General features: G+C 41.8%; 1 protein-coding gene across 25 annotated transcripts in view; it reads left to right on the forward strand.

The window, feature by feature from the left end:
* TMCC1 (transmembrane and coiled-coil domain family 1) overlaps nucleotides 1–21179 on the forward strand; it is a 156545-nt gene that overhangs the window by 108721 nt on the left and 26645 nt on the right. Inside the window, exon 1 of one of the 25 annotated variants that reach the window (XM_069560964.1) lies at nucleotides 1702–1895. The exons of 22 other annotated variants lie outside the window; for them this stretch is intronic. In XM_069560964.1, coding sequence (XP_069417065.1) covers nucleotides 1869–1895 — 27 coding nt within the window. In that variant the 5' untranslated portion in view covers nucleotides 1702–1868. Of the gene's footprint in view, nucleotides 1–1701; nucleotides 1911–12917; nucleotides 12990–21179 lie in introns of those variants that run through there. 2 more of the 25 variants (XM_069560961.1, XM_069560969.1) reach the window with 2 other exon arrangements.

Here is a 21179-nt window from a genome sequence, read left to right on the forward strand (position 1 = left end):
TTTCTCATATTCATACCCTTTGAAGACCCTTCTCACCCTACCCGTAAAGTGCCTGTGATTCATTTTTGAATGTGAAACTAAGCAGATCCTGAGTGCTTCATAGCTCTGACTGTTCTGCTCTTTCCACACTTCTTGTCCTTTCCCTGGTGGAGTTGAGAAATATTATTTGGATGTATAAGACCAATGAGGAGGGCACAGCACCCCACTCAAGTATTCTTGCCTGGAGAATCCCATGGACAGAGGAACTTGGCAGGGTGCAGTCCATGGGGTCGCAAAGAGTCGTACTACTGAAGCGACTTTGCACCACCACAGATTAGACTAAAAAGTTCAAGACAAGAAAAGAGCCCAAGAAGAGAACAGAACAGCTTCTATTCCTTGATTTGTCTTGTGCCGTTATCTTCTTGATGACAAGCACAGAGTCAGGCTTGAGTTGTTAACCTCTGCTGCTGCTGAATGAATGAGCGGCAGCCATGCATCCCCCGATGGCGTGTGGCTGCTGGAGACGTCGTCAGCTGGCACGGCGGAAGCATAGAACTTTGAACTCACACTCTGATTTGCAGACTTTCAGTTTCTGCATAGAAATCCATGGCGGTTGGTGTCTGTGAGAACAGATCTGTGATGGAAATAAAAGCAGGAAAGGGAACTAATGTGCATGGGGCCCGTGCTGTAGGTGAGGCGGCCTGAAGCGCTTGAAGGGGAAATGAGAGTCCCAGAAGTCGCAGAGGCCTGGGGTGTTCTCATTTATTTTGCCGTGCATCTCGGAAATGGCAGAACTGGGATTCAGAAGGCGACACGGGAGGCATTTGAGGGGAAGCTGATGTCTGTGCTGATTTTGGGTGTGCATGTGCGTGTTCATGTGTTCCATCACTCCGGGAGACCCCCCTGATAGTCACACCTAACCCCACCCTGAATCCAGAATCCATTCTTTTCATCAGAGTTTTGTCTTTTTGAGAATGATGAAAGGATTGGGTCACTTCTGGCCTAGAGTAAAACTTCCGTAATATAGGGGAGACCACAGAGCGGAGAGGATTTTCTACACTGTGTGTCCTGTGTTTTTGTCTTGACGGAAATTCCATCTCCTGGTTCCTTTTTCTAGTTATGATTTGTGTGTGTGTGTGTGTGTGTGTGTGTGTGTGTGTGTGTGTGTGTTTTCCCCTTATTTCAGGGAAAAATTTCTAACAGTACAGTTATATACATTCTTGGTGACCTAAAAAGAAATGGTAATGTGCTTTAGGTCTGCAGCAACCTCCGCCTTTTGGGTATTTGGGAGAAATGAGGTTTTTAAACCATCTCTTCAGTTTCAGTGTTATCTCTAACACCAAAAATATTTTTTTAGAACATTCTCCCTTCTTCCTTGTAAAGTAATAGAAAAGTTTTGGGGCTCCTTGGCTAGGTCACAGTGTCCAAACGACTGTGGCTCATTTAGAATAGAATCTGGACATTATTTGTGATACAAAACAAAGTAACCAAAAGTTCTTAGAATTTCCCACTTCCTGTTCATTTCCTCCAGACACAAAATAGGTTTGAGGAACAAAGTTTTCTCCTAATGTTTTGAGCTGCCTGTGTTTGGGATTCAGAGTATTTTGGGTGCTTATTGCTTAACTGGGCTGAAGATCACCTCATGTGACAGCATAGATCCCTTGTTTTGGAATTGCCATTACTTTCTAGAACAGCCACTCTGTACAGCAGCCAACATGCCCTGGGTCCTCTTGCTTCATATTACAGTGATCCTGCTTTGTCAGGGTAGAATTCAGCCTCACAGGGCTGGAGTCAGTCTCTGCTGACCTCATGCCACAGTACAGCATGTTCAAATCTGGGAGAAACCCGAGGGTTCTTCGGCATATTCCTCCTCTTCCTCCCTCACAAGCATGGAACCCTCACTCTCCTCGGAAACCGTATGTTGTATATGTGTGTGTATCTGTCTTTTTTTTCCTCAAATCTCTTCCTTAATCTTATAATTCTACAGCTTTAAGTGGGGGCTGGTGGCTGAGACAGACACAGGAAATGCTTTGAGCTGCTGAAATGTAGCATTTTTCAGCAGTAGATCTCAGCCCCGGGCATTTGCTATTTTGGGACTGATGTGTGTGAGGTGGCAGTAATGGAGAGGCGTATTATGTGTTTCCTAGTTGTTCATTTTACCCCTAGGTATTTAGGTAGAATGCATAGAGTGTTCTTTGGCTGTGTGGGCATGCTCAGATGATACCAGAGTGTCCCGTTCTGCTGTATGACGGGGCTGCTTCAGTGCAGAGTAAATGTCATCCTCACTCTCTCAGGCTAAGTAGTTCTCCAAAATTAAGTGTTTTCTTTAGAGAACCAGAGTTTCCTTTGCCTTTGGCAGGTTGGGGAAAGCTTGGGTTAAATTTGAAGATACCAGGCATGCATAACCAATAAGAATTTGGATTAAAGCCATTTGAAATAGTTCTCACATTAAAAAACAAAACAAAACAAAATGGTTCTTATTACTCAGCTACTTGTTTTTCGTGTATTTTTCCCAAAGACTTGGCAATTTTCTGAACTGTAAAGCAGCATGCACATATTTTGGTACTATTCCTCGGGAGCAGTGGAGCAAGTCCCTGAGATTCCGCTGGATGGGAGGGTGACCCAGCTTCACAGTGAATCCACCATGTTCACGTCTCATCCACAGTCAGGAGTGCAAAATGTGGGTGACGGCTGTAGTTTACCATGAGATTTTGGTGTGTTGTGGGTTTATAGATAATATGTAGATCCTTTCTGAGAGATACACGCTGAAGCACACAGATTCTGTGCAGTTTTACCTGATCCTGAAGCCGATGTGTATTATTGTTTGCTGTGAGCCACTGTATTTAAGATCCAAATAGATTTTTCACTCTGGAGTTTAGTGTAAGTCACTGTCCTATTCTTTATGGTTAGATGCCAGCTTTATTAACAGATTTGTACCTCTGCTCTGTGCACACACCCCCCCCCCTTTTTTTTCCTGTTGTTTGTTCTGTATCTTGGATTTTAAAACCCTGGCACATCTCTGTTTGTTCTGAGGTTATAAAAGGTCAGTTTCCTTATCAATGTTTTATTAAGAATGCAATCCCAGGTTGAATGGGGTGTTCAGAAGAAAAGAATTCATAGGCCAGCCCTGAAAGGATAGGGGGTGGAGACTGATAGTAAAACAGAAGTTAACTCCTTTTTCTTCATTACTGACAGTCCCAGAAGAGGAGGAAAACGTAAAATGTAATCTGAATATTTTTAATTGATTTGTTTTGTCTATTTATTGCCTTAATCCATGAGTAGAGAAAAGCTTGCCAAAATCACTTAGTACCTGAGTGAATAATTTTAGATTAAACTTCTTCTCTATCCGTGTCTCTCACTGACCCAAAGTATTCCTGTACAGTCCATGGAATTCTCCAGGCCAGAATACTGGAGTGGGTAGCCTTTCCCTTCTCCAGGGGATCTTCCCAACTCAGGGATCGAACCCGGGTCTCCACATTGCAGGGGGATTCTTTACCAGCTGCCCCGCAGGGGTCCTCTCATTGAAACGATGATAAAAATGTTCAGAAAAGAGGTTCTTGCTCTAGCTTCTGGGTACATTAAACTGCTGTAGATAGGGCTTTATGTAAAACCTCTTTGCATGAGGTTGCAACACACTTTATGAAAACTGCAGGATAAACATTTTAAAGGCACAAAACTCTAGAGGGGAAAACATATCGGAAGAATTGGAGAGTCTTAGGAAGTGGGATATTACAGAACATATTGCTTATATATTGAAGTTGTATTTGTGTTTTAAATATTACACAAGATAATATTCCCAGATGTTGACTTAAAGATGAATAATTTGCTTTTTCCTTCTTTAATAACCCTGCAACAACACACATCTATATAAATTGCCTTGATTTTCTGTACAAATGCCCAGAATTTATGGTGATAATTATTTGGTTCTGTACAGATGCTATCTATGTCATTTAAACAGTTATTTACACTGGACTGTCACTTTATTAAATTGTGAACTTTTAAATGATAAAACTCCCCTCCCATCTCAACTGCTGGTTGACCAACTCTCATCGTTTCATGGGGCTCAGAGTGCTACATAAAGGTCAGATTTCCTAGGAACAATGCCTATGAAACAGTGCAAAGATCTGCCCACATTATTTTGTAATTGTGGGATTTCTTTGTAATTGACTTTCATTCGAAAGGAATAGCTAGAACAGTGATTTCAGTGGTGGATGAGAAGTACACAGCACAGCAGCAGAAGACTGTTTCACAGGGCACGCCTCCCTACTCCCAGTGCCCAAAGTGCTTTCCTTCTCCTCCGGAGGATGTTTCACATCCCTTAAGACTGCGAGAAGAAAAATAGGTTGAGAACTCCGACTCAGTGCTTAAGAACATTTGTCGTTGGTTATTTTAATTCATGCCAGAAATTACTGTATGCCAGAATTCCAGTATATCCTGTCTGAAACAGAGAGTGGTATAGACTGATCATTTGTTCACTGAACAAACAGTTGTTGGAGAATCTATCAGAGTTTGGGAGTTGAGATGGCTCTCTGCCCTCATGCAGCTTCCATTCAAGTTGGGGAAGATGACAACAAGTAATAAGCCTAATAAGTAAACAAGGAGTACATTGGAGAGGTATGGGCTGTAGTCCCATTCCTGCCAGAACCAGATGGGAACTTGGGGATTTAGTTAACATGCCAGAGCTTTTATTCCTCACTTGTAAGATAAGGCTACTTCACAAGACAGCTTCTCAAGATTGTTAGATTTTAGGATGTTTCAGAATATATGTACATAGACACATATAGGTTGGTTTTAAAAATAAAGTGACACGTCTTCCTATGACTCTCAGAAGTGGTCAGAGACACCAGTCTCAAACTTATTTTTCTGTTTCTAGGCAGTTAATAGAGTTAAAAAGCAATTTCTTCACTGATTATTATTCAGTTACAAACTACTCATAGAAGAAATGAAGGAGTTTACTGGACTTAAACTAGTACAGAGGAAAGTCTGGATTTAGCCGAACTTCTCTAACTCTGGATAGGGTAACTATTTTCTTTCAAAAGCATTCATTCTAAATTCCTTTATATAGTCACTTTTAAGTGTAACACATTTTCAAATGTAATAAATATTATTCTATATTAAATCCTTAATTTGCACATTATTTTGCTGGAAGAAAATCTTCCTTAAGTGAAGAGTCGCATATCTTTATTTACATGAGGTTGATCTCTGTGGCCTGGGCTTCCCAGGTGACTCAGTGGTAAAGAATCCTCCTGCCAATGCAGGAGACGCAGGTTCGATCCCTGGGTCAGGAAGATCCCCTGGAAGAAGGAATGGCAACCCACTCCAGTATTCTTGCCTGGAAAATTACATGGAAAAGGATCATGGCTGTGTCTAGTCCATCGGGTTGCAAAGAGTTGGACACGATTCGACGACTGAGCGAGAGCACAAATCTCTGTGGCCTACAAATTAATAGGAATTTGAAATTAAGAAAAAACGTACAGTGAAATGAGTGTAACCATATGGTGCATATATGTATTCTAAACATTTTACTTGATCCAAAGTTGCTAAAACACTAACAGTCTTAAGATAAAAACTTAAATTTTTAGTTCATGCTTCTGTTTTTTATTAATGTTAAAATTAAGGGCACAGAAATATTTTCTGGCTGCCATTACTTCTTTGAAAAATGGACAAATTTTCAGTCTCCTTAGCATTAAATTGTTACTATTCCAGACCAGTGGTTAGGCATATGTAAATAAGTACTTTGCAAAAGAGGCCCATAGGGAAGGCACTAAACAGATTTTCTAAGTTTGATTATCCTTAGACTGAGCTCATTTCCTTTTTTAATAGGCTTACTATAGTAGTAGAGATGTTCTGAAGACAGGATATCTAGATTTCAGCAGTACATTTAACAGAGGTTTTCATGGTATCTTTTGAGGGAAGGAAATTATAATTGATTATTCATAACTGAGTCAGTGAATGAAAGAGTGAAGATTACTAACTTGGATAAACACCATCCTGGAACACGGTCTCTGATGGATTGCTGCAAAGTGCTTCCGGTCCTCTTCAACCTCTTCATTAATCCGTCACTAATGACATTGCTATGCTTAGTCAGGGTTGAAGATGTCAAGCAGCTGAAAAGAATAATTAAAATTTTGAGCTGTAAAGTTGGAGTTCAGTGGTATTCTCAGATGTAAAGCAGAAGTCACCACATTATATGATTCAGCTGTACCATATTTATGTGCTTTATGGAAAGGTCAGCTGTTCTTAACACCATTTTCAATTAAAGAGAAAACAAACTGAAGAACTGAATTAGAAATGCTGTGAGTAGGTTCTCTGGCAATCTCTTAACTCAAAGTAATTTAGATCCTATAGCAAAAAAGGAAGTCTTTACCTAGTGGGATCTTGATTAACCTAAATCAGACAGAGCTCTTGTTCTACTACAATACATTTTAAGAATTAGTTTGTCTTAGTCATTCTTTGAAATTAAAATTATGGAAAAGCAGCATTATTAATATTACCCTAACATTAGGATGTTATAACAGAAACATTGTTGTTAATATAATTACAACATAAAACACCCTGAGAGAAAACTGAGTTCCTAGTAGTTCAAAAGAATATGAGAAATGACTAACAATATCCCCATCTCAATTTTGTTTACAAAAAGCCACCAAAAGAACATTTGTTATCAATTGGTCATGAGCAAATTTATTAAAGTTCTCCCCTTAATGTGCAAGACAAAGCACTAAGTTATTAGGAATTTTAATTAGGACTTTTCCTTTCCTACTCCCTAGATTAAAGGGCTGCAAATTCTGTAATACCATATAAAGCCTTCAGTTCAGTTCAGTCGCTCAGTTGTGTCCGACTCTTTGTGACCCCATGGACTGCAGCATGCCAAGCTTCCCTGTTCACACCAACTCCTGGAGCTTGCTCAAACTCATGTCCATCAAGTTGGTGATGCCATCCAACCATCTCATCCTCTGTCGTCCCTTTCTCCTCCTGCCTTTAATTTTTCCCAGCAGTCAGGGTCTTTTCCAATGAATCAGTTCTTTGCATCAGTGGCCAGAGTATTGGAGTTTCAGCTTCAGCCTCAGTCCTTCCAATGAATATTCAGGACTGATTTCCTTTAAAATTGACTGATGTGATCTCCTTGCAGTCCAGGGGACCCTCAAGAGGCTTCTTCAACACCACAGTTTAAAAGCATCAATTCTTCAGTGCTCAGCCCTCTTTATAAAGTCTTAACAGTTATCTAAACTATAAAGTTAAAATTAATTTTGACTGTAACATGGTTTGAAAAATTAATTTTTATCAAATCATCATAAGATAAAAAGTAATTTTGTCAGAAAATATTCTTGGGAAGATGGAATATGTTTTTTCCCTGAGTGTGCCAAAGTCAAGAACAAACTAGAGACAGTTCCATATTGATTTTCTAAATAATGGCATGAGAACAGAGGCCTTCTATAGTTACTGCTTCTTAGTCTTTTATGAGAGATTTGTCTCCAGATTTTAATTGTGAATGATTTCACCCCCATTTCTAATAAATTTCACCTAAATACTGAGCAGACTATCTTTTGGGGCTTCCAAGGTGGTACAGTGGTAAAGAATCTACCTGCCAACACAGGAGACGCAGGTTCAGTCCCTGGGCTGAGAAGATTCCCTGGAGGAGGAAATGGCAGCCCACTCCAGTATCCTTGCCTGGAAAATCCCATGGACAGAGGAGCCTGATGGGCTGTAGTCCATGGGGTCGCAAAGAGTCAGACATGACTGAGCATGCACAGAGGCTGTCTTCTAAGGTCTCTTACAACTCTGGCTTGGAATTCTGCAGAGAAAAAAACTTTTGTAACTCTGCTTTTTATGTGCTTGTGGAATATCAGAAACTAAAGGCAATCCTTAAAGGACTAAAATTAATTCATAAGCAAACACTGTCCAGCAATCAGAGGTGGCTCTGTGAAACATTGTATACAAAAAAAATGGAAGATTCCAATTCAGAAACTAGCCACAACTATCTGTAGATTTAAATATAATATAAGCCTGTATTTGAGGTGATATGATGTTATATTCTTTGGAGGGAATGATGCTGAAGCTGAAACTCCAGTACTTTGGCCACCTCACGCGAAGAATTGACTCGTTGGAAAAGACTCTGATGCTGGGAAAGATTGGGGGCAGGAGGAGAAGGGGACGACAGAGGATGAGATGGCTGGATGGCATCACGGACTCGATGGATGTGAGTCTCAGTGAACTCCGGGAGTTGGTGATGGACAGGGAGGCCTGGCGTGCTGTGATTCATGGGGTCGCAGAGAGTCGGACACAACTGAGCAACTGAACTGAACTGAACTGATGTTATATTCTTATTTCTTATGGATTAATTCACTGGACATTTATTGAGCCTACATTGTAAGCTGAACTAAACCATAATGGAAAAGAATATGAAGAAGAATAAATACATACACAACTGAATCACTTTGCTGAACACTAGAAGGTGACACAACATTGTAAATCAGCTGTGCTTCAATCAGACATTTTTAATAGAATAAAATAAATTAGTATTTGAAGGGACATTAATTCTCTGTACTTTCTTTGTTAGATCATGTTTATTGCCTTTGGGAGAAGATGTCCTCTTACCTTCCTTGTCTCAGTCCCTTTCCCCTCTGTGATTATAGTGATAAGTACACTTCTGCTGTGTGTACATCTGCTGTGTACATGTTGATCCCGTTCATGGAAGCTCTAGGAGTGAGTTGTTTCCAAACTGTAACTTCGTGAACCTGTGCTTATTCTATTTTTCAAGATCAGTGCAGATTCTTAATCAGCCATTTTGACTACCATTATCCTGGTGTGAGTCCTTGACCTCAGCAAGACTTGTTCTTCACTTACACACTGTTCCCATTTACTGTAAACACTTGGGCCAAAGGACATGAATATTTGGCTTCGTATTTGTCATACATTAAACGTTGACACTAGTCATGGAAATGTCTCTAGGACATCCTTTTTGGATCAGAATTGCACATCTTCAGTTAATTGTCTCAAATAGCAAGGCAGGTAACCTGGTTAATTTCTAAAGAAGGCGGGTGCCTGTTTTCTTCTCCTAAAGCTTCATATTCTGGTGTTGGCTTTGGCACTAATTCTGTTGCTCTCCTTTCTGAACTAATTGGTTCCACGCAGTAAAAGAAAGCACTTGCCGTATTTAGAGGTTCATATGACGATACTAATCTCAAAAGATTTTAAACTCCTTTACAGTTACTTTCTGTGTCACTTTTCTGCTCCCCCACCCACTGCCTGGTTATGAGGGGTTGCTTTTGCATAGAGAAAGCTGCTGAAGTCAAAGAAAACCTCCCTCTTACTGAATCCCAGTGGGAGCTTGCTGCAGTTAAGGACTTTAGGTGAACCTGTAACCTGCTGGAGGAGGGCAAGAAAAGAGACTCCTTGAGGAATGCAGGGCCAGCTGTTGCGACAGGTCTTTACTTTGGTGCCTCCCTTGCAGATCTATCCTCTGCTTTCTGCTATTACAGACAGTAACTGATTTATTAGATTTATGATTGTTCTTCCTCGATTCAGCTTTCCTTTTCCCCATCTTTGGCCAGTTTGGGAAAAGTTTATCCAGCCAGTCATCAAGCATCAGCATCAAGAAGGTCAGTCAAATTAGATGCTTTACAGAACAAAGTTCCTCAGTCTTTGGACATTTTTCCCCAGTGGATCCTTCATGAAGTATCGCAAAGGGTGAAAGAGAGGGAGAACTTCAGACATTTTGTCCAAAAAATAAAGTAGTACCCATGAGGTCTTACAGCTGAGATGATAGGTTTAGTAATAGAGCAAAGCCTCTAGAATCAGTCTTGGTTTATGTTAAGCATGTCTTTTGTCTGGGATTTGCTTCTAAATCATTGCATGGGAGGGAGGAAAGACCAGCCGTGAGTTAATAATCAATGCTGGGAAAAGTGTATAGGATTCAGTATCCTCTCTACTTTTACACATATTTGAAATGTTGCATAACAAAGAAGTTTTTAAAAGGCATTCTTTCCCCAAGAGTTTTTTAGAAGGATAAAATCTATTTCCTATAAATTTTCAGCATTCCCCCCAGTACTCAACAGTGTTGAACACAGTAAAAATACTGTTGTAGGATTGTATTACTGAGGGAAAAAATATTTTCTTGTCAGATAAATTCTGAATTTAGTAGGTTTTTGTTATTATTTTTGTTTTATTTCCACATTATTCTATTTATACTACAATGTTTAAAAGTATTTCATAAATTAGATTCTAGTAATATTTGTATTCACCTTTGTTTCTTTCTAAGGGCATATTCAGTAAACTTTAATCAGTGTTGAGAAGTCTGAAAACCAGTCAATGGAAAACAGGTCTAAACAGTTTCTCTGGGGCTTCGCCGGTGGTCCAGTGGATAAGAACCCACTTGCCAGTGCGGGGACACAGGCTCAGTCGCTCGCTGGGGAAGAGCCCGCATGCCCTGGAGCAGCTGAGTTCGTGGGCCACAGCCACTGAGCCTGCGCTCCAGAGCTCGTGCCCTGCAACCGGAGAAGCCACTGCAGTGGAAAGCCCACATGCAGCAGCGAAGGCCCAGCGCAGCCAAAAGTAATACAGAAAGCTAAAAAAAAGGTTCTTTGTAAAGTAACATTTGAACATTTTTAGACATTTTTAAAGGAAACTTTTTGTGTTATCAATAAAATATCCCTGATATGTCTTTGGGTCATATTTAGTAAAGGAGCCTGTTTTCTGTCTGGGTCCTAACTTGACTTTACTGCTAAATGCCAGTTGAATCCTCAGTGTCTTCTATTTTATCAAGTTGATCACACTTATTCAGATATCTATGCCAGTTGAGACGCTGTAACTTTGATCTAAAGCGAGGATTGTTGTTGTTCAATTGCTAGGTCATATCTGACTCTTTTCAACTCTGTGGACTGTAGTCCTTCAGGCTTCCCTGTCTTGCACCATCTCCCAGAGTTTGCTCAGACTCATGTCTGTTGATTCGATGATGCCATCTCAACCTCTTCTGCCCACTTCTCCTCCTGCCCTCAGTCTCCCAGCATCAGAATCTTTTGCAGTGAATCAGCTCTTCACATCAGGTGGCCAAAGTATTGGAGTTTCAGCTTCAGCATCAGTCCTTCCAATGAATATTCAGGACTGATTTCCTTTAGGTTTGACTGGTTTGATCTCCTTGCTGTCCAAGGGACTCTCAAGAGTCTTCTCCAGCCCCACAATGTGAAAGCATCAGTTCTTTAGCGCTCAGCCTTCTTTATCGTTCAACTCTCTCATGCATACATGACTACTGGAAAAACCATAGCTTTGATTATACAGGCCTTTGCCCACAAAGTGATGTCTCTGCTTTTAATACGCTGTCTGGGTTTGTGAAGCAAGGATTAGCAAGCTTTCTTTTTTCTTTGTAAAGGAGCAGAAAATAAATATTTTGGGCTTTGAGAGCCACAAGAGTACTCTATTATATATTTTGTTTGTTTTTGTTCTTAAAACTCTTTAAAAATTTAAAAATAGTTCTTGGTTCTTAGGTCTTTTGTAAGAACCTTATTAAAACAGAATTTAAACAATTGATTTTTAATTAGATGTTTTACAAAATAAAAGCTGCAGATTCAAATGTTAAAGGTTTTATTCAAAGGAAAAATTGTGACTCTCATACAAAATGAACACATGTGTCAAAGATTTTATTTGTCTCACTAATTCACCAATTATTAGGAAGCAGTAAGATATTAAAATGAGAATTGGACTTAAGGAAGTTTATATTCTCTACCAGACAAAATTGACCTGTATTTCATCACCAGCACTATCCACAAGGTAATTTCCATCTCTACAGTTTTAGAATAACCTAGACAGAAACAAAGATGCAGAATTTATACTATCGGATAACTCCAGAATATCTGATAGACAGCACTGGCTAGTCCCTTGAAAGGACACTTAAATTTTTTTTTTATTTTCAATCACTTTAGTGTTTTTCAATTTCTGCTGATAACCTCCCATCCCTCTTGTGATCATAAATAATTTACAAAGATTTTTCTTGATCACAAAATAGTTGGTCTCTTTAGATTTGACCTGATTTTTGCGGTTAAGAGTGCTAATTAATCACACAGACATCCTTGATGGGTTGTTTTAGGGTAAATCCCAAAGTGACTTTTTCAGGGCAGGAACAGTCTCTTGAAGACGTTTCGTTCTTTCATGCAGTATCGTGAGTATTCAATAAATAGTATGTGATGGTATAGGAGCTGAGCTCAGGTTTACGATTGTGGTGTTTTAATCTGTTACCTAAACTTCAGAGAGCTTATTGTTTTTCATTCAGAAGCTTTTTTTTTTTTCCCCTGTTGTCCATAGTTAAAAAGACTTCAGGGTCTTGTGCTCTACAAAAGAAATCTTTCTGAAGTCTTTCTTTGCTCAGTTTTCATTTAAATGACTTTGTAAACCTAAAATGAAAAATAAGGGAAGAAACATTAGAAAAGCATAGAAATTTGTCCTGGCAGTCTTTTAGTCTTCTGTTGAAACATGGAGAGATTGTTTTTCCTTTGTCTTTATGGAACCAAGCTCCCTAAACAGTGTTATCCTATTTGGAATATTTTTCACCTCCTTGAGCTGTTCTCTGGTTGTAAATGAGACTACAAATGTGGATGGTGAATGAACGTCCTGTAGCTTTAAGCCCAGCCTGTTGGATGCTTTTGTCTTTTATAAAAGATGCTCACAGCTTGAAGAAGAGCGGCAGATACTGTCTGTGATTTCCAGTCTCAAACTGTTCATTTGCATTCAGCTCTAGCAAACTGTGCCCACACCCAGGCACGCGCGTGCGCGTACACATACACACACACTCTCTCTCACACACGGATGCTTGTTTGGCAGAAGCTTTCTGTTTGTTCAGCACAGAGTCCTTCCTCCTTGGCTCCCCAGTGTAGAAATCTCTAAGAGTTGATGCGGGAGACAGAAGCGGAACAGTACGCAGGCCGAGGAGGGCACTGCAGGGTGTTGGCTATGCGGGGATGTTGATGTGGTGTGGCTGTACCTGCCTGTTCTGTGAAAGGCACTTCTCTGAGGCTGTGAAGGTGAGAAGCCCAGGGAGCAACTAGAAGCTTCATTTCGGCTGGCTGTTGGTGGGGGAAGGCATTCCCAGTGGTAGCTGTCCTCATTTACCGCGTTATTCTCGGAAACCAAGTATGTGCAGCCGTGACAGACTCTGCCACAGCTCTTCTGCAGTTTGGAAGCTGGGACAAATGGAAAGAGCTTATAGCCAAAAGAGGTTGTGATTGTTTGCGCGATCCAAGCTTGCGCTGGCAGTGCACAAATGAAGGATGAGCTTTGTGGCGAGCACAATCAGCAGACTGCCTGACAGGGGGCTTTGGTAAGATAAATGTGTCGCTTATGTTTTGGGTCTCCGCCCCCCCCCCCAGCCCCCTCCCCTTTTTTTGTTTTTGTTTTTTGTTGTTTCTACTTTTCTGTATCTGCTACACAGAATTGCCTCTTAGCAATGACAAACATTTTGCAGATTCACATTTGATGGAAAGGGATACCCGAGGGAGCCAGAAAGGAAGCCATTATTTCTGGTCATTCAGTTCTGTGACCTTCAGAAATAGTCACCAGGTTTTTTTTTTTCAGATGTCCATGAAGTTGTAGAAGCTAGGAATTTCCAGAGCAAAGAACACTAACAATTAGATAGCCTTTTTCTTCTTTGAACAGTCATAGTTAACCCCCCTGCCCCCCCCCTTTTTTTTTTTCAGCTTTCCCTGTGGCCTGAAGTGGAGAAGAAAAAATAAAGGCTCTGTGCTCTTATTTAATTGTTACCACTGGAACACTAATAGGCTGAGAATTATAAGTGTGGAGGTGGAGGAGGGCAGGTTGAAGAGCCTGCTATTTTCATAGCTGTGCGTTGGTGGGTGTTTGTCTTCAGTTCATTGTCATTGCTGCTCAGTGTCACGTGGTTGCTTAGTGCTTTATCTCTGCCTCTACTGCTCTTTAATCCCTTTTGTGTTCTAGTTTGTACAGTTTTGTTTTGCCAGACCCAGTTCCATCATTATGAGCTCTTCTTCTGTTACTGTTAATACATATTAGCCTGTTTTAGAGAAAAGATAGTTGCAGAAAGAAGCCATGAAATATTTATGGACCCCAAGAAAGACAAAGATGCTTTTCTTTAAAATCTAGAGTTTGCTTTCAGCAAATTTTGGAGTCTGGATTTGGGGCTCCTTAATAAGGATGAGTTTGAACAACCTCCAGGAGCTGGTGATGGACAGGGAACCCCAGCGTGCTGCAGTCCATGGGGTCACAAAGAGTCGGACGCAACTGAGCAACTGAACTGGACTGAATAAGCATTTTTATTGTGAGTTAAAGAAATAGTTACACTAGGTCAGTGAAATCTTACCAGAACCACCTTGCCCTAGTCTGCTTTAAGCTGGATCCTGTTTCTTGTGTTTTGCTGAGCGCGAAGGTTTACTCTTCCCCAGCCTTTCTTGGGCAAGTACCGCTGGATGGTGTGGTGGCTGTTTTATTAGCCTGCCTCAGACCTTGCCCTTGAGCCCCTCTTCTATCCCGTAGAGAGAGCCAAGTTTTCTAGCTGCTTAGAGTGGGCAGAGAAAAGATCCATTGACACCTGGGTTTTTGCTGACTCACTGCTTATATAAGCCTGGTAAATACAGCTACCCATCCACTCCATTTGGTTACTGGGCATGTGGCCCCTTCTTCTTTTCTGGTCTTTTCCTCTCTCATCCCATCCCTGTGCTTCTTCCTTAAACGTTTTTGGTAACAGTCTGTCTTTCACCAAGTGAGAAGCAATGAATAGACAAATCTTTTTTCTCTTTTTGAATTATCAGCTTAACTGTGTAGTTTCATCTTGATTATGATCATTCAAATGCTATATTTTGTTGGCACATGAGACCTACAGAAATAAGACTTCTCTTCCTTTGTGGCCCAGTTAAGTGACAACGTCCTTTTCTGTCTCTGAGAACTCAGTGTCAATGCCCCTGTTCAAAGAATTTCTCTGTGGCCTTCCGGTCTAAAGTAGGTTTCTCTGCCTGACGTTATTCCTTTTGTCGCAGCACTCTGTCCTTTTTCTTTGTAGCACTGTTCGCAGTGTATGCCATTTGATTACTGGTTTTTTCTCTCTACCACTTTTCCCCACTTAGCCCTAAGCGTCATGAAGGAAGAGACTTCATTTTGTCAGGATATGCCCAGACGCCTAGCAGAATGCCTGGCTGAGAGCTGAAGGAAGGGCACTGGGCAGTACTGCCTGAGTAAAGATCCTGTGGTGACGTTGACTGAAAAAATGCACGTCAGAGTTGTGACTTGAGTTTTATTTGGGAACAAAATGAGGACTGTAGCCTGGGAGACAGTCTCTCAGATAGCTGTGAGGAATTGCTCCAAAGGGAGGGGTGGTGTTAGTATATTTGTGATTTTGGTAACAGGGGATTCACACATACATTTTTACAGACAGTGCTGCTAGTCTAGAGCAGGTTACTGCTGGTCACAAGAAGCAGGTGTCTTCACTAATGATTTTAATGCTTTTCGAGGTTTGAAAAGTTGCAGGAAATTGGGGTCATAAAATCTTTTCCTGAAACGTATCTTTAACTATCTGAAGGCCAGTTCTGCCAGTTTTTCCCAGAGCACAGAGTCCCTCATTCTTATCTCTGGTCTGAAACGCTTTCAGGATGTGTCGAAGATCAGCGATCACAGTGGCCAGTGGCCTCATCTTTGTAGAGGCAGACGGCGAGCAAACTTCTCATCCACCGTGAGAGAAGAAAGGATGAGCAGCAGCGCCTGAAAAAGGCCAGAGTGTCTAGAGTGGGAGGAGCACGCTATGAGATGAAGCTAGAGAGAGATCCACGTAGAACTTTGTCGACCAAGTTCAGGTTCTTGTTCTTAATACTTCAAGAGTGTGGAAAGCTACTAAAATAATGTAAGGATTGGGTGGTTTAGGACTTCCTTTTTTAATATTAAAATCTTCAGTTTAATTGAGGGCCTACATGAATACAAATAGATCAGTCAGTGTGAGTGATTCAGCAGAGGGAGGACAAGATTTTGTCCTAAGAGTTTGACAGTAGAAATAAATAGAGATGGGTGGCGAGTATTATACTTTGATGGAAATTTGGAAAAGAGTAGATAGGACTGGGTATTGGAGTGGATGCAGGTAGAAGGCAGGTGATATCGAGGGTGATTCCTGGGCTTTGGCATGGTTTGGTTTTGGCTTGTGTGACCTGATGGATGGGGCTTCGCAGGTGGCTCAGTGGTAAAGAACCCGCCTGCCAAAGCAGGAGACACAAGAGCTGTGGGCTTGATCCCTGGGTCGGGAAGATCCCCTGGGCAACCCACTCCAGTATTCCTGCCTGGGAAATCACATGAACAGAGGAGCCCGGTGGGCCACAGTCCATGGGGTTGCAGAGTCAGATGCAGCTGAGTGATTGAGCATGCACTGAAATCCATACTAGTCACATCTTTATGCTGTTTTTTTCATAGTAGAATTAAAATTTTTTTAATTTTTTTTTTTAAGTTACTGCTGTCCCATTATAACTCTGAAGTATCAGCTAGGTTATATCCATTATGTATGTTCTATCTGAGAACGTTGGTTTATATATCATTCTTGTAAGGACTTTAGCTTTTACTCTGACCAATGTGTGGAGCCACCGGAAAGTAATGCATGTAAAAGACTGTTGCTGTGATCTGACTTAGGTTTTTAAGGACTACTGAAATATTTTTGACTGTAAAAATGTTATTGCTGTAGTAGTGTAGGAGATCATTGCAGTCATGCAGGGAAGAACTGACAGTGTCGTAGGCCAGAGTGGCTGCAGCTGAGGTACAATGAGAAGCAGGCAGATTCTGCAAGTAGAGCCCGAAACATTTTGCTGTGGCAACATGGTACACGTGTTGGTAACAGCGCAGGCTCCGGAGCCAGGCTACCCGGGTTCAAGCAGTGGTTTGGCCACCTCTTTACTCTGTGTTTGTGGACAACTTAAACTCTTTATGCTTTATGATCACATGGATCAATAAAGTAGCCATTACCAAGATGGAAAAGATTGCAGGGGCCACAGGTTAGGGAGATGTCAGGAACCCAGTTTTGTACGTAGTAAATTTGAAGTGATTGTTAGACATCCAAGTAGAGATAGCAGATGGGTAGTTGGGTATATGAGTCGAGTTAAGTATGGGCTACGGTATACATTTGGAAACTGTTAGCAAATGCATTATATCTAAGACCATTTAAAGAGGAAGAAGAGTAATCAAGCCATAAAATGGAGTTGAGGGGTGTACCGTTTATACAGCGCCTCCCTAGAGCTTTTTACTCCACATGTAAGCCTAACAATAGCCAGTTCAGAGAGAACCAGGTTATCACAAACCACATGGAGCTTTTCAGATTCTTTCATTGCTTTTTAGACTTTTGTTTTATCAGAATTGCTTGAAATAAAAAGGATTAAGCTGAGGCTTGGAAATCTTTTGTCTTAATTAGACTGTGTCCTAAGAGTATTTGTGGGAAATTAACTTGTAAAGGGGAACTCATTGGTGGCAGTTTTATAGATTCGCTTATCCACACATGGGTTTTACTGATATATGCATTCTTAAATCTTCAGCAGTGAAAGCATTTTTCTGTGTCACTTTCTTCTTTGGCTCGTTAGCACCTGCTCAAAAACTAGAAAGTCACTTTAGTATTAGCAGATCTGTGTGCTTCAGACTAGTCATTCTTCATTCTGAGGATTTATGAGAAAGATTTTTGAAAAACCCATACCCCAAGTCACTATTTCTTTTTCACAAAAGGTAAAACCTTAAAGTTAGAAGGAAACAGGGATCATCTGTTCTAACTGTCAGTGCATCCTCATGCGACAGTTTTAACATGCAGGCACGAAGTCTCTGCTTGAACATTTCCAGTGCATACGCAACCTGATACTTGAAGCCCCTTGGTTAAGTGGAACAATGAATCTGTGCTTATAGAAACAGCTCCTAACCATAAAAAAGCAGCATATAATTTTATACTTACACCGTCAGTGCTGTGGTTGGAAGTTGCCTGTGATCTCTTTCTATTCTTTTCTTTCTTTCTCTTCCTCCCTCCCCCCGCCCGACCCCGGGCTCACATGAATCCATCAAATTCACACATCAGGCCTGAAGTACTCCTGGCAATGCTCATCTTCAGTGTTGTATTTCATACAAGCAGGAAAGCAGTTCTCCTGTGATGGCGCGTTCTGAGCAGCAGCCCTGGATTCCATAATGGATTCTTTGCAGTGGGGCTAGAGCAGGGTGGGCCAGAGAGGAGGTTAATCATCTCAACGCATATTCGACTCAGGCAGTAGCTTTTCCTCAGCAGCTTTGGAGGAATGTGTATCATCTGTTGGAAGCTGTTTTTCTTACAAAAATTCTGACCATTGTTCCATTCATAGTCACATAGGCTCAGTCACCGCATGGCGTACGAGCTCTAAAAGGATCCTTTGAAGGACACGCTAGCAAGCATTTATATTGAACCCTTACTGGACATTTTCTTTGTTCAAGGCATTGCGATACCTTCTCGGGGCACAGAGATGAGTGATGACCCCTACCCCACAGGAACCGTCAGTAGAAGCAGCCCACTCAGACAGTCGCATCAGCATAATGTGATCAGCACAGTGCATAGATGTGTGGGAATAGCGAGGAAGAGCGAAATGTGATCGGCACAGTGGCGCAGCGCAGAGACGTGTGGGAACGGCGAGGAGGAGCCGCGCCTCCAGGGGCTCCCCTGGTGGCTCCTACCGTGAAGAATCTGTCTGCAGCGCAGGAGACCCGAGTTCAGTTCCTGCGTGGGAAGATGCCCTAGGGGAAGAAATGGCACCCCACTCGAGTATTCTTGCCTGGAGAATCCCCATGGACAGAGGAGCCTGACGGGCTACAGTCCACGGGGCTGCAAAGAGTTGGAGACGACTGAGCGACTGCACACATGAATCCAACTGGGAGCAGGAGGCTGTCAGGAGAGATTCCCGGAAGGAGGCTCTGCCTGGACTGGGTTCCCCTCAGCCAGGAAAGGAGAGGAGGTTGTGCCCTTGAAGGCAGAAGACTGGACGTGTGAAGCTGTGCGCCCTGGCTGGAGAGCTGCATTCCAGTTGTGCCCTTAGCACACATAGATTCAAATGGAAAGTTTCCGTTATTCCCAAGTGACCCATGATACAGTTTTGGTTTGTTGTTTTTTTGGCGGGGCCGGGGGGCGGGTCACAATTCTGCCGAGGCACATGCTGGGATCAGTAGCTCCAAAGCTAGTGAGCAGACCCCACCAGAGTTCACGTTTCAGTGAATTGTCACATACGCAGTGTCACCCACGAGATGATTTTAAAACTTCGTTCTTCATGAAGATAGACCTGAAAAGTGCTGGTGGTAGAAAAGAGTGGGGTCTTAAGTGGTTCTCAACAGAAAAGGGCTGTTTGAGACAAACTAGACTTGTAGCCCCAAGTTCACAGGTGATCAGGATCATTGTCACGAGTATTACTTGTATATCAATGCTTTTTCAAGCTGTTTTTGAGGTGATTTTGTGTGCGTTAGTACTATCCCTATTGTACAGTTGACAAAACGAACACAGAGGTTGAACAACTTGCCCAGTGTCACATGGCTAGTAAGTAGCAAAGCCAGTTTTGAACCCGAGCAGTTTATGCCAGAACCTGTGCTTCCCTGCTGTAGGAACTGTAGCCAGATTTAATAGTCTTGTTTTTCTGATCTGTACCTTTTCCCGTTTAAGAAAACCTTCTCCTGTTTTCCACTACTGCCTTCTAAAAAGGTTTAAAACATTCTTTTCCTATTGGCAATTTAGTTGTTTGTCTCGAGTAAAGTAGGAATGAAATTTTATGTTGTTAGATGTGGAGAGCCTCGTACGCTAGCAAAGACTTTTGGGAAAGCAAACTTTGCAGCTGGTACATTTACAACTCGTGGCTGAGTCAGCCCTTCTAGTGCTAAGTATTCAGGCCACCAAGGACTTGGCTCACAGTGCTGTCGATACCAAGACAACATTCTCACCCCTGTCCTGTAACTCTGCAGTTCAATGTATCTTTCTCTTTCTTCCTTTTTCTTTCTGCCCCCTCCCCTCTTCTCCCAATTTCTCTTGCTCTTCTTCCTTTTTAAGAATAGTGCTTGCCAAAATTGGGAGGAGTTACTGGGTAACCCAGGGATTCATGGTTTCAAATGTAAACTACCCTTGTGCTGAAACTGAGGGTTAGTCTTCTTTCTCGAGGCTGAGGACAGTGGATTCTGTCAGCTGTATTCTCGCAGACATATTGCTGATGCTAAGTGGGAACCGGGCACAGGAAGGACGCAGTGGGGCTCCAGACAGCCCAGACAGAGAAGCCAGAGTAGAGAGAGACTGGGTTATCTCTTCAGTTGCTGTGCAGGGAAGTAACATCACATCTAAACTGTGATCATTTGTAAATAATTATGTTGAACCTTTATATAGGTTTTTACAATTTTAGTGATGGAATCAAACCTTGATTCTGAGAGCAAGATCCTATTCTATCTCACAGGGAATGATATTCAGTATTCTGTGATAAACCATAATGGAAGACAAGGTATATATGTGTGTATAACTGAGTCACTTTGCTCTACAGCAGAAATGAACACATCATTGTAAATTAGATATATTTCAATAAATAATAAATACATTTAAAACACCCCGATTCTAGTCCCAACAGTATCTTTTGAGCAGTGTGATCCATGTGTGTCCTCCCAGAGTAACAGTGACACTTGATTTCCATGTCGACAGTTCCTCAGACAACAGGATGCGTAGAAGTTGATATTCAGATAAGAAAGAGCCTAAGAAAACTAGACCGTGCATAAGCTTGTGGTCCTCAACCTAGAGGTGTTTCGTGTTTGCCTTCCTGTTACACTGTGGTAGATGGGGAGCCGTCAAGCATAAGCATAGTCAGGATCGTGTAATGATATGTCCGGTAGTTACGGGATCGGAAATCCCATTCAGAGAGAAACTCACGCCGTGGGAGCTCTGTGCAGCCTGAGAGAGTGGCCCCGAAGCCCTGAGCAGAGTGGGTTTCCAGGAGCTTCTGTTGGAACTCTGGGCAGCTCAGTTAGCTGGAACTCTGGCTCTTCTTCACTGCTGCTGCCTTCCCTCTGGCCCTTCCACGCTGATTTGCAGGCGCCTAGAGAGGAGCAGGGTGGATGGAGAAGGGACCCGACCCGGTTACCGGGTTCCTCCCTGGCTCTTGTACGTATTCGTTTCGTTAGTGAAGCATAATGTCATTTTTGTTATTCGTTTCAGTTATAGATTATCTTTTGCTTTTATTTCAGCATTCAGTAGTTCA

Source organism: Ovis canadensis, chromosome 19 (assembly GCF_042477335.2).
Source record: "Ovis canadensis isolate MfBH-ARS-UI-01 breed Bighorn chromosome 19, ARS-UI_OviCan_v2, whole genome shotgun sequence".
Taxonomy (NCBI): domain Eukaryota; kingdom Metazoa; phylum Chordata; class Mammalia; order Artiodactyla; family Bovidae; genus Ovis; species Ovis canadensis.